General features: G+C 44.0%; 2 protein-coding genes across 5 annotated transcripts in view; one reads left to right on the top strand and one right to left on the bottom strand.

The window, feature by feature from the left end:
* Positions 1–14,283, bottom strand: part of osp (myosin phosphatase Rho interacting protein outspread) — a 255,539-nt gene that overhangs the window by 199,381 nt on the left and 41,875 nt on the right. The gene's annotated exons all lie outside the window — the stretch shown is intronic.
* Positions 4,734–8,058, top strand: LOC147873366 (uncharacterized). 2 transcript variants are annotated; one of them, XM_087351486.1, is made up of 4 exons: positions 4,734–5,322; positions 5,965–6,240; positions 7,051–7,283; positions 7,439–8,058. In XM_087351486.1, exons 1-4 carry the CDS (start codon positions 4,927–4,929, stop codon positions 7,767–7,769), a joined length of 1,236 nt encoding a protein of 411 aa, XP_087207612.1. In that variant the 5' UTR covers positions 4,734–4,926; the 3' UTR covers positions 7,770–8,058. The 2 variants fall into 2 exon arrangements, with proteins under 2 accessions (XP_087207612.1, XP_087207610.1); XM_087351484.1 differs by having other exon boundaries at positions 5,965–6,450.

Here is a 14,283-nt window from a genome sequence, read left to right as displayed (position 1 = left end):
TATAAAATTTGTACACTTTAGAATATCAACATTTCGTGGAAACAAAATATCTATACAAGATTTTGATCCAGGAGTACTGCACTGAGGATTTGACATCAACATCAAGCCAAACGTTTCCTCCATAAATGTGACAAAGCTTTGATTTTCCTCCTTCTTTAAATCAATGTTAAACTCTCCTGCCAATAAAACGGGCATTGTATTACGACCTTCTGTGGCCAAATATTCCCTCATACACAGTGCATTAGTTGGCGGCTTACGGTTTCTACATTCCCTCATACGTTCAGCATTAGATTTTTTTTTGTACTTCAGGTTCATTATTTAATACTTCAATTTTTTACGTTTTCTGTACTGTCTCTCATATTCTGCATAACGGTCTCTTTTAGCTTCAATGTCATCCATCTTGTCATCTCTACATAGTATGACGCAACACACAAACGGAGCACTATCGTGGTGTGCGATGCGCCTTTATTTGTACAAATAAATGTTTCTAGAACCTAAACCATTTGTGATATGTAAAATCTGAAAACAGATATGGAAAGCTCAAGAGATAATACGTATTTTGTACGTTATATGTCCCAATACATCTCTTACGGTTTTCGAGTGGCGGGCGCTTAACGTGAAGAACAATAATAATAAATAGGAATCCCATATCTCAAACTTTGTTGAATAGGAAGAGACCACGATGTCCACCGGCAATGATCAATTCAATCAAAACGGAAATGGAGAGAGTGGAGGGCAGTATCACAGATCTCTTAATAAATCTTATATAAGATAAGTACTTGTGATATTCTAAAACGTTTTTACCAGCACAAAATTATCTACTCTACGACGCACTTCTTCTACAAGCGATTCACAGCTCTGCTCTTTCCGCAATAATGAAAGCGGATTGTTGACGGCAGTAATGTAACACAACAATGCCGAGTAATCAGATGACGTAACAATTAGTTTCTTAGGTAAAGGAGTAAAGCATTGTTATGCAAGCAGGAGTTCATATAAAAGCTGACCATTCTCCGTAAATATTTACACAGGGTCTCGTCCGCGAGCCCTCCTCAAAACCGTTCTCCTCTTCATGGCCGACAATGACTGCACGGCCTAGAGGACACGGTAGCAAGGCCTTGCGGCTGGCTTACTGGAACGCCGACGGTGTCCGCGACAGGAAGCTGGAGCTGGAGCAGTTCCTCGGTGACTACGGAGTCGATGTTTGCCTCCTGAACGAGACGCACCTCACGTCGGGTCGGGCCTTGAGGTTCGCGAACTACGTTTGCCACCGTACGGACCGCCCGACGCTAGGGGGTGGCACAGCGATCCTTGTCCGCAGGGGCATTGATCATTACCCTGTGCCGGTATCGGGTCTACAACAACTAGAAGCAACCGCCATTCACCTGGTACTGGCAACCAGGAAAGTCAAGCTAGTGGCGGCATACCTCGCACCCACCCGGCCATGGATAGAGTCGGACCTGACCGAGTGCTTGAGCGGGGGTTTCCCGGTCCTCTTGGCTGGTGACCTCAACGCGAAACACACGGACTGGAATTCTAGCCTTATCTCTACTAGGGGCTCGCTCCTGCGTGATTACGCCAACAGAAATTCCTGCTTCATCTACGGGCCGGATTCTCCAACCACGGCTCCCTACACACACAACGCCACACCTGACGTCCTTGATATTGTCCTCATCAAGGACTTCGTCCTACCGGTGCACCTGACTGTCTGCCCCGCACTCAGCTCAGATCACCTGCCCGTCCTCGTCGACACCACGTGCCGATCGTCCTTTCAAAACCTGCCTGATCGCCCGGACTTCGCGAGAATGGACTGGGCTGCATTCCAGGCTTGCCTCGAAAGCAGACTACCGGGGAACCCCGTGGTAAACGACGAGGAAGAAATTGACAAGTGCGTCGAGGAGCTGACCAGTGCTATCCTGGAAGCCACAGCAGCGTCCGCTCCCAAGCTTCGACCCCGCATTGACAGGCGACCGCTTCTACCCGCTAGTATTCGAGATGAAATACGCCTGAAGAACCGGCTGAGGAGGCGATGGCAGGTCACAAGAGACCCCGCTCTTAAGACCCAGGTCAATCGACTCCAGAGGTCGGTGACCTATCGTCTCAACGAGTGGCGGAACGAACAGTGGAGCGACACGCTCGAATCCTTGGACTGCGAGGACCAGTCGCTTTGGAAAATGACCAAGCGTGTGATGCGAGTCCCCACTCCGTCGCCCCCCTTCTTAGTGATGGGAGGACTGGCTCTCTCGAACCCCGAGAAGGCAGAAGCCCTAGCCGACAGCCTTGAGGTCCAGTTCCAGCCGGTAGACTACCCGTCGGACCTGACTACAATTGACATGGTTAACGAGGCGATGCGAGCATACGAGTATGCCCCTGTAAATGAACCAAAATTAACCAGTCCATCGGAGGTCGCCCAGGCCATCAAGGGACTCAAGCTTGGCAAGGCTCCGGGCCCCAACGGTATACCGAACAGGGTCCTGAAACATCTTCCACGACGCGCGGTAACCTTTCTCACGAAAGTGTTCAACGCGGTCCTTCGCAGGCAACACTTCCCCTCGGCATGGAAACACGCTCGAGTGGTGTCCATACTGAAGCCGGGGAAGGACCCCACGCTACCTTCTTCCTATAGACCCATCAGTCTTCTCGACACGGTCGGCAAACTCTGCGAGAAAATCCTACTAACGAGGGTCCTACACGAGGTCAGTGAACGCGGGCTGCTGCGCGACGAGCAGTTTGGGTTTCGACCCAGACACAGCACATCGTTACAGCTGGCTCGCCTCGTCGAAAGGGTCAACAGAAACCTTGATGAGAAGCGGCTAACCGGCGCGGTTTTCCTGGACGTGGCCAAAGCCTTCGACACAGTCTGGGTCCAAGGCCTCCTATACAAACTGACCGTCCTCAACTTCCCGTCGTACTTGGTAAAAACCATCTCTTCCTACCTCGCTGACCGGACATTCCAGACATCCTTCCAGTCGGCCACGTCCACACGTCGTACCATGCGGGCTGGAGTTGTGCAGGGCGGAATTCTCTCCCCTGTGCTCTTCAGTCTGTATGTCAACTACATACCCACACCGTCCCGCCACGTCGAGTTAGCACAATACGCGGACGACACGGCTCTAGTAGTCACGTCCCGTAGCCCAACGCTTCTCGTCAGGTATCTGGAGACCTACCTCAGTAGACTTGAGCTCTGGCTCAGGGCCTGGAGGATTGCTATCAACGTCTCGAAGAGCACCGCGGTTCTCTTCATTTCCGCGAGAAGACACATCCAACAGCCCCGAGCAGTGCAGTTCCTCGGACAGCCGATCCAATGGGTCAAAACAGCGCAGTATCTGGGGGTCACCCTTGACGCCGGGCTTACTTGGTCGGCGCACGTCAACCAAGTGGGAAAGAAGGCAGCGCAACGATTAGGTGTGCTAGGCCCGCTTATCAATAGGAGAAGTGGCCTGTCAATCAGGAACGGTGTACTACTCTATAAGCAGCTCATCCGTCCCATAATGGATTACGCATGCCCGATCTGGAGGTCAGCTGCCCACAGCCACGTCCAGAAGCTGCAAGTTCTGCAATCCAAGTGTCTTCGAATTGTTACTAACGCGCCCTGGTACGTTAGTAACAGGCAAATACATGAGGATCTGGGGGTCCCTTTCTTTGCCGACCACATCAGAGCACTAACTGAGAGGTTTGACTCGAGGTTAGCTGGTGTGGGGAACCCCTTAGTTCGGCAACTCGGAAGACACTCGTGCCGAATGAGGGCTGCCAGAGTTCACCCAAGGGCAACCGAGAGCGACTGATGTTCAGCAGGCCAGCCGAAGCCATCCCCAAAAGACGGCCAAGTCAGCACAACGAGTGGTTAGACTACTCGGCTACCCTGACTGAGGTTTTCCGTGCTTTCCTCAGTTGTAAGGCGAATGCCAGGGTATAACTTAATAGGGGCACGGCCCGCCACCCTTCCCCCCGATCATGGAGGCCATCAGCTGAAGTGATCTTCCCCCCATGCCGCAGAGGCCTTCAGCCGAAACGGCCCCTCCCTCTCTGGGTTCATACCCCAGAGACCCAACCAACCAAATTCCTTCGACAACTTGCCTGACGGGATAACCTCCCATCAGCAGCAACAGATCCCAGTTTGAATGGTCGAGGCTCCCACCACGACGAAACCCCGTTAGCGTTAGCAAAATTTCCGTTCTTATATTACGACCGTTTACCATTTCCAGCAATGCGTCTTGTGCGCAGGAATGGTTTCACCTAGGTAGGGACGATGCTTGCGCTTGCGCAGGCCTCTGCCCTCAGTTAGCTTCTTTGGTTGGTTGATTGGTAAATATTTACACATTGTTGGTATGGATCTTACTCATTTTCCTGAAGCTGTTTTTTTCTGAATGACCCTTCCGTATAGATGTATTTACGTCAAAAAATTTCAGAACCAATATTTACAGAAATTTTTCCGATCCGCCTAAAACCCAACATTTTCCGACCGGACATAGTACAATCCATCCAAAAACCGAAGAGATCTCAACCACGAACAATTCAACTCATAGTTAAATTTTAACAATTCTTTCAAATGTTCAGTTAATAGTCTACAAACGCCAACAGATGACATGATTACTCAACAATGGGCCGTTCGACAACAAAGGGTCGACGGACAACAATGGGACGACGGACAACACTGCAACTATGCACAACAATGGAACGACAGACGATAATGGGACGAAACTACTGTAGACTAGTTCTCCTATAACAACGAGCCACTCGCATTCAGAAACTCAAAGCGATCGATTTGTTTCTGTGTTTGTGTTTTTTCTATAGTGTTCAATAACACTACAAAGCTATATATCAATATATATACACGTGTAAATTGAGTTAATACGTCGCACACATCGAAAGAACTGGTGAGTTCAATACAACTGCGTAAAACCACAATAGATAACGTGACAATAAAAGATGCTGAAATCCTTAACATGTGGTATGAATCGAAAGACATGGCTCAGCTGCGAGTTACAAGTTGAGAAATGGGAAATATTACCACGACAGAAAGCGGCAAAATACCTAAATATTTCGACCGAAGAAGGGACTGAACTCACGAAATGCAGTATGAAACGGAAGACGTCATCGTACGACGAAAAACACGACATGGCAAAAAATAAACAGATTACGACCGAAGATGATACACCACCAATCGACAATTCTATTAAAATACAGAATCTTCCGGAAGAAATGCTGTCCGAAATATTCCTCTACACCGGAACATATGCAAAAATAGGTCGACTGAGAGAAGTCTGTCGTAGGTTCGACGCCGTTTGCAGTCGAGTACTTCTCTCTGCCTTCAACAAAATTCAGGTAAGACTAAATGTGCATATCAAACACGACAAAGGCTTTTGAATTGAATAACTAACGTACTAATAGTCTCCGTCTGTTAGAACCACTCCAATATAATTCACTTAATTATTAATACATCCATCCTCCACATGAAAATTTTACAGCAAGTTTCTTCATCAAAATTCCAAATGCATTTCTTTATGTTTCCAATCGATTCAATATCTTTTACTCCATCAACTTCTTGACGTTAATTACCCCAAGAATACGAAATAAAAAAGTCCAACCTTGGAGATGGCTGACTTTTGGGATAATGTGTCGTGTACACTGAAGGGTAAATTAATTCCAAACTTCGTTTACCGTTAGAAATAAACATGTGTGAGGGTGGGGAGATAACAAAGCGATGCCATTTATGGAAATATAACTTGTACACTCTGATGTGAAATAATTACGTTCGGGTGTAGGTCAAGGCGTAGTGGTTTTAGATTTCCTCCTTATGCAATAACGTCAAATTTGTTATGTGCTTAATCTCCCTCAGGTCCATATAACACATCGTAGCAATCTGAAAATACAATTCGTAATGTTCCCTAAGATTATAAGACCATTACGGATAACATAACGAGTCTGTCTCGACTACAAAATAATGGCAAATGTATTTAATTCCAGAAACGAATTGAGCAGATTTCGAAGCAACCTGAATCTTATCTACTCCCCACGCTGGAGAAACTACGGAGTAAAAACCACCAGGAGCAGGCAGAATTGGAGCACACGGAATTATCGATACGGAAATCCTTTTGCAATGTGATTGAACGCCTTGCATGGTGGCTACGAGTTGTTCGCGCCTGGGTCTTGCCTTGCATTTCTGCCGGGGTGTGTTCTTTTTACTGTGGCAGACTGCTGGACGAATACCACACCATTATGCTGCAGCTTCCTACGAAACCGGTAATCGATTATCGCATCTTATATTGCACCTTATTTGAATGCGGAAAACTCGTACTTAAGTTCCTACAGCATATTCAGATGGTGACTGAGAAGAAATGCGATTCTACACAACAGCAGAACCCTGCCCTCAGAGTTTTACCCGCGATTGTGCTAGCAAAATTACTTAGAATCTGCTTCAATGGCAAAGGAGAGGTGACACGATTCGTTCAGGTACGTTTAACCCTTTCTTTAAACGATATAATACGACCTTTATAATTTTAAATAGATATTATTTCAGAATCTGACAGCTTTCCTGAAAACTTTAGGCTTGTTCGCACAATGTGCATGTACCGTCGGGTCGGAGTCGACCCCTAGTGACATTATGAACAGGATCCTTCCATCCTCTTCATGACAGGGACCTGTTCATATGTTTCCTAGGCAGATGATCCAGAAGTGGTTTGTCAGTAATTGTTGGGATGTCACGGAGAAACCGGGGAAGCCGCGGATGAAAACTCCGTGATGCCTAGATCACTTTCTTGCCCAACATAAGTTGTATATCCGGGCACCACCGGGAATCGATCACGGGACCCCAGGATTTCAAGGCTAGCGTTCTCACCGCCCGCTAGACCACACTAAATGTCGCAAAATACATAAGGTCTCTCAGCCCGAATACAAATTCTCTACAGTTGGTGATGATATTAATTGTGTATCTTTCCAATACCTATTCCATACGTCATTTATTAACCATACTGACCCACGCGTCTTCCACCTCATAACTTAGCTCGTGATCCAAGTTGAATTACCTATCCTAATGAAAATTGTTTTGGGCAGGTTCCGACGGATCGGGATAGCCGTTGCGACCGGGAGTCTTACAACCTCAGCGGTTGCTGGATGGGTGTTCCGTGGGCGGTTACAGGAAGCAACGGGTTTCGACAGTCGGACACGATCCAGTTGTGTGTCTTGTTGATGGAGACGGCGTGGGACGAAAAACACATGCACCTCACCTTTGGACTCAATGGCGTGTGGCACCTTATTAAGCACCTATACAGAAACACCTCCCTAAAGTAAGGATAATGTGACGGACGTCTAGATTTGACGATTTACAGTTAATTTAATAGTGACAATTAATTTTCGTAGTCCTATAAAGTAGTTTAAGAGGGTTGTGAATAAAGTTTTCAAAATTCATTAAAGGCAATAAAAACTGGTTTTATAATTTCAGGGGCATCAAAGTCCAGAGACTAGACTACATCACACAAGAAAATTATAAATTCAACTTTACAAAATTAGGATATCAACGGACGAGGAAAACTCCAGCCATATACGAATGCACCACTTGGCAAAACGTCCAGACTTTTGAAATAGACATCACGTGCGACAAAGAGACACTGCCGCTGAGCCTCGTGGCCGAGACACTGCAAATTCAACCCAATGGCGACGAAACGCCCGACTCTTCATATTACCAATTCAAAATGGTGATAAATTGCCCAGATTTGGCCAAATGGTGTTCCTTCAAAGATATACCATTTCCATTTAAACGAGAGAACGAGTAATGAGATAACTGGCGAACGTTATAACTAACGATCGAACTACATCGAGGGAGTCCTTCAAACCGTGTACTACAAAAGTGCATTAAGGCACCAAACATAATTCTGAAGTGACGCAGACTTTCTGAACCATGGTGGCACTAGTGGGCAAGACCACCTGTTTCGCTGTTATGTAATTATATGAATGTGAAATTGTATCTTCATATATGTTTGTGTATATAATGTTATTGTTATTTGTCACGTGCAACGTAGGCTTATCGGCTGTGAGCCGCGCCTAAGTTACACACTACTCAAAAGGCTCTAAATAAATATAACTGAAAAAAACTGTTTCTCAGGAAGAATACATTCATTCGGGACGCCTTAGGACCTGCAATAGATAGAAGCACGAAGCAGAATAAACTACGGAAATCCCAACTAAAATCTTACATTGTCAGATATGTCTTTGTTTGCATCCAGATTACAATCATGTAATGTTTAAATTCGTCTGTCGAGTGTTCATATTTGGGAAACCAGTACGAAACCACTCAAATCCAAATTAAAACAATAACCAATACATAAATTAAGACAGAAATTAAACTAGGTTTAGTATAGTGCCTGATCAGATATTGGGCTCTTAAATTGCTTGGCTGAGGACTCTTGAGGACTCTGCTTTATGGGGTCAGTTACAGGCATACAGTTAGAATCCTAACCGGAACAGTGTTTCCTTTTTAAGGTTTCTCTCATTCCTACAAAATCAATCCCAAAATGAACAATAAATTGTCACGACTCCAAGCCACCATTCGTGCACATTCTACTTTCACAATTACCCTCACATTTGTCACTTGCTATTGCATCGAATAGATGACAAAGCGCCAGTCATGAGATATGAAATTAAGACTACCTGTGAACTAAACTCCTGATTCGGAATGTGTTAGAATAATTCCCTCTAAACGACGCAATATCACGGGAAATAAGCTAATGCTGTCTTCAGACATGGAGTAACAATTCTGGCGCGTTCGTCAGAATGAGACCAATGCCAATGACCAGAGAATCTCTGAAGCCGAGTTTGGGGGAAAAGTGTTTATTAATCTCAGTTTTTGAAATCTATCCCGACAAGAAAAAAAAATGTTCGTGAGAATATCAATTTTTCACGTGTGCCAATACTACGAGGAGTGGTCGATATTGCCAACAACCTCGGTAATCAATTACGGGGGAAAACTGAGAAATTTAAATATTACTCTTTGGCTATGGATGAGAGTAATGATTGAACAGACACTGAGCAACTGTCAATTTTCATTCGCGTCACTGATGAAAACTTCATAGCAACCGAGGAAGTGATTGGTTTGTGTTCTATGGTGGGCCGAGTAACCGAGAAAGAAACTGCATATAAAGTCATCAAGTGTGTGACTGAAAAGTTAGGTCTTACATTTGACAACTTAATGGCCGTTTGTACCGATGGCGCTCCATCTGTACGAATCAAAAATGTTAGTGAAGCGACTGTTGTGTAAAAATACGCTGGTAAGAATATAATAAAAATCCAATGTATTACGAAGTTGAAAAATTATCCGTGTTTCATTTATGACATTACATATCACTTAAATCAGCTTAATTTTGAGCTTCAATGAAAAGTTAAACTTACATTTGAAATGACAACAGCACTCAAATTCTTCAAAATTAAGTTGCAACTGTTTAAAAGTTAACTGTCCAGAGGATAAATGAGTCATTTTCCTACTTACAATCATGGTGAGCTAGTGAAAAGATATTCGAATGATATCAAACTATTAATCTAAAAGTTTGAAACGAGACATTTTCCAAAGAAGAAGATACGTTCTTGAGGTTAATTGAAGGCCCCTTCTCATCGGATGCAGAAGAACTCCAGATTAATCTGCAGATGGAGGTTACTGAACTTCAGAGCTCGTCTGTTTACCGAAATAAACGTAGGGGAAGCAGCCTTCCAGTTTTACAGTGCCTTGGATGCGACGAAGTTAAAAAGACTTAGGAGATTCTGCTCTGCAAGTCCTATGTTTATATGAAAGTACATAAACATGTGAGCAAACCCTTTCCATCACGAACATAAATAATACAAAACAGCGAGCTTCTCCAACTGATGAACGTTCGGAAGATATTATGATGCCACCTACAACATATATGGTTCCTGAATGTGATAAATTGCAGACATGAAGAGTAACGAGTCTCATTAATAGCATATACACATATAAACGTTACGATTTATACATTTAATAACAACTTTTAGTTACTGAATTCGCACTCTTACAAACTGAAATAGTAAAATAATGCACCCGTGTTTAAATTTAATTAAAGCAATAATAAATATAACATTAATTTACTTATTTACACATAATTCATATATAATGTTCACATTCTTTTATCTCATGTAATTACCATACCGGAAGTACGAACCTGTGGCCCGAAGCACTTCTACAGTTTGCGTTTCGACCAACACGTACCTTCTTACTAATCTAACAAATTACATGGCTCGTATTGTTAAAATAACAAATTTTATTATGATGATAAATCCTAACGAGGGTAATTACTGCAATAATGACATAATACCACGGCCAGAAAGTTAGGTTAGGCCGCAATTATAATTTTTAAAAATAGTTTATATTTCTGATATAAGAAACATGTTTAAATTCGCTGTTCGGTGAATGAAATGTATCGAAAAGTTATTATACTGTTATTGTTATCACTGCATCTGATAAGAGAAACTTCTCGAGGCTAAAACTGATAACGACCAACTTTCGTGCAAGAATGTCACAAAGGCGACTGACGGAATTGGCCGCTTTTTGGACTGAGAATGACGTAGCTTCAGCGCTGGATCAATCAGAAATCTTGGATTCATTCAATTCCACAGAAAGATATTTTTAGGGCCGGTGAAAATTTTCAGGTTAATCACGTACATTTTCTGGGAACACAGCTTTCCAAAGAAATGCCGCGTAACTTATAAAAACATGACAAGGAATTATTGAACTTAAAAACTTGCAAGTAGTCAAACAGCTCGTAACAACTGATTTCACAGACGTCTCCTAAAGATAAGTCAGTTTTAAAATCTTGTCAATGTTTAAAAAGTTTTTTCTAAGGCATTTCTTCGGGTTTGACAAAACAAAAACAAAACCAAATTCAACAACAAATTCTGAAAACGGTTCCAACCAGGTATGTAAACTTGGTTTGATTTACCATTACGTTAAAATATTCTATTCTAAAACGACTTTCTGAGCTTCCTATAGGTTTATCACCATTATCGCATTCTCCTTTACACGCGATGTATCTTTTCTCATTGAAAACCAAAGAAATGTCGTAACAGAAAAATAATTAGTAAAGAAGTTTCAGGTTCACGGTCGTTAACAGTCCGACATCGTTTCGAGCGTCGATGAATTCATCGCCCTGATGACGGAGGCAGTATGACCTCTGAAACGTTGGTTAACATCGACCAGACTACACAGCGCAACAACCCAGAAGACAGAAATCTTCATACTCATCGCCCTGATGACGGAGGCAGTATGGCCTCCGAAACGTTGGTAAACATCTACCATACTACACGGCGCAACAACCTAGAAGACAGAAATCTTCATACTCATCGCCCTGATAATGGAGGCAGTATGGCCTCCGAAACGTTGGTAAACATCTACCAGACTACACGGCGCAACAACCTAGAAGACAGAAATCTTCATACTCATCGCCCTGATGACGGAGGCAGTATGGCCTCCGAAACGTTGGTAAACATCTACCATACTACACAGCGCAACAACCCAGAAGACAGAAATCTTCATCGCCCTGATGACGGAGGCAGTATGACCTCCGAAACGTTGGTAAACATCGACCAGACTACACGGCGCAACAACCCAGAAGACAGAAATCTTCATACTCATCGCCCTGATGACGGAGGCAGTATGGCCTCCGAAACGTTGGTAAACATCTACCAGACTACACGGCGCAACAACCTAGAAGACAGAAATCTTCATACTCATCGCCCTGATGATGGAGGCAGTATGGCCTCCGAAACGTTGGTAAACATCTACCAGACTACACGGCGCAACAACCTAGAAGACAGAAATCTTCATACTCATCGCCCTGATGACGGAGGCAGTATGGCCTCCGAAACGTTGGTAAACATCTACATACTACACAGCGCAACAACCCAGAAGACAGAAATCTTCATCGCCCTGATGACGGAGGCAGTATGACCTCCGAAACGTTGGTAAACATCTACCAGACTACACGGCGCAACAACCCAGAAGACAGAAATCTTCATACCCACCGCTGTGAAAACCTCAAATCATACAAAATCCTCGATTCTTTAGCTTTTACTCTGATTCTCTTTTTGATGTGCCAAATTAAAATTTTTCCTCCCAAATTATAATCCCGACATCAAACTAAACAAAACGCACAGCTGTCCAGTAAACAAAATTGAGGCTCTCATTACTCTAAAGCAACTGGCACTAACTTCCTTGCCAGTTTCTTGGACCAATAACAATGACAAAGTGTTTTATTTCATTGCTTCTTTCTTTTACTAAAGAAAATATTTGGGTACTGACTGTGAAAGACACGGTCACTTGTTAATAAGTTAAGATGACAGTAACACTACCCACCCCATCATTACTCTCCAAGCAAAATGCTTTGGATAAACATTAATCACTATCTATCACCTCCTTTTAATCAGATTCTACCATCTCAAACTTCACATGAGTTGAAGCTGAACAACATAAAAAACGTTCCAGACAACTTATACAGATGTTAGTACGCACATGTTTCAGTCATTGACACTGCAAGTTAATCTGAGTTAAACACCTGACTTAATTTACATATCACATGTAGGAATAAAACTACAAACCAATATCTTTATTTCTTCCTTTTCTATCAATTGCGTAAAAGTCACCCCTTGCCTACAACTTACATACGAGGTGCGATCGGAAAGTCTCAAGACTGTGTCAATAGAGGGCGAACCGGATGTAGTACGAGCTTCTGCCGCTAGGGGGTGCGGCCTACATTCATAGTGAATCAGTGTGCCAGCCGGCATCATCGAATTAGCATTTGTTTCTTAGTTACGGGCGTTTTGGTAGTGCATTACACCGACCCTCCTGCGATTTCGGAATGGCGTGTGCATCAAATTTTGCCAAAGACTCCCCAAAACGGCTACGGAAACCTATGAAATGCTAAAGCAAGCATTTGGGGAGTCCGCAATGGGTCGTGCACAAACTTTTGTGTGGCATTCACGTTTTAAAAATGGCCGAACCTCTGTCGATGATGACGAGCGTTCTGGACGACCATCTTCGAGCACAACGCCCGAAAATGTTACGAAAATTCGTCAGGCCATTCACTAAGATCGACGTCGTACCATCAACGACTTGTGCGACATTGTTGGGATAGGCTATGGGACCTGTCAGCTGATTCTAAAGGAAGAACTCCACATGTGCCAAGGCTCCTGTCTGAGGACCAGAAGCAGAATCGGCTTCTCGTTTGTCAGGAGCTCAAAGATCTTGCCGGATCGCCGGATTTAGCTCCGTGTGACTTCTTCCTCTTCCCAAAGATGAAAATTCAGCTAAAGGGAAGGAGATTTGAGACGATAGAAGATATTCAGGCAGAATCGCAGATGGTGCTTGAAAGGCTGACAAAGAAAGATTTCCAGGGATGCTTCCAGGCTTGGCAGCGGCGCTGGGATCGTTGTGTTCACTCCCAGGGGAACTACTTCGAGGGTGATGGATGAATTTAATACCTGAGATAAGTGTACGGGTTTTTATAGGCGCAGTCTTGAAACTTTCCGATCGCACCTCGTACATAACGTAACACCTCGACATAAAAATCAGTATCAATAAAATTATGTTCATGGAGAAAAGTTCCTTGATAAGCCAATTACACGCTCAGCTAATCAAGAAAATCCGTACCAAATTTCAAGGCCCAGTGTTCAGTACACAAGCTTACTCCTGCCTGTACGAGGGTTCTCCTCAGTTCCTACAAGCAAATGCCGCGACTTTTTTTCCCCCAGTTCATTAATTATCTTGTCGTTCGACGTTACAGTTTGTTGTCCACAGTCGGTGCTACTAGAAGCGCTGTTAAACGAACCACAAACAGACAAATAAGACATTTCCTGCCTTTTATAAAACCCGAGGATTAATTAACGTTTTCACACGAGTCTGCCACTGGTCTACATTTTCGCACGAGTCTGCCACTGGTCTACGTTTTCACACGAGTCTGCCACTGGTCTACGTTTTCACACGAGTCTGCCACTGGTCTACATTTTCGCACGAGTCTGCCACTGGTCTACGTTTTCACACAAGTCTGCCACTGGTCTACGTTTTCAGACGAGTCTGCCACTGGTCTACGTTTTCACACGAGTCTGTCACTGGTCTACATTTTCGCACGAGTCTGCCACTGGTCTACATTTTCACACGAGTCTGCCACTAGTCTACATTTTCACACAAGTCTGGCTCTATCTAAAGCCAGATGATTCCGGTCAACAGGGAAGGAGATTTGAGACGATAGAAGAGATTCAGGCAGAATCGCAGATGGTGCTTGACAGGCT

This window comes from Zootermopsis nevadensis, unplaced genomic scaffold (genome assembly GCF_977971745.1).
Source record: "Zootermopsis nevadensis isolate Lab colony 2312 unplaced genomic scaffold, Znev_1.0 Znev_ptg000019l, whole genome shotgun sequence".
In the NCBI taxonomy this organism is placed as follows: Eukaryota; Metazoa; Arthropoda; class Insecta; order Blattodea; family Termopsidae; genus Zootermopsis; species Zootermopsis nevadensis.
The sequence above is the reverse complement of the archived record's forward strand: the minus strand, read 5'-3'. Positions and strand labels throughout refer to the sequence as shown.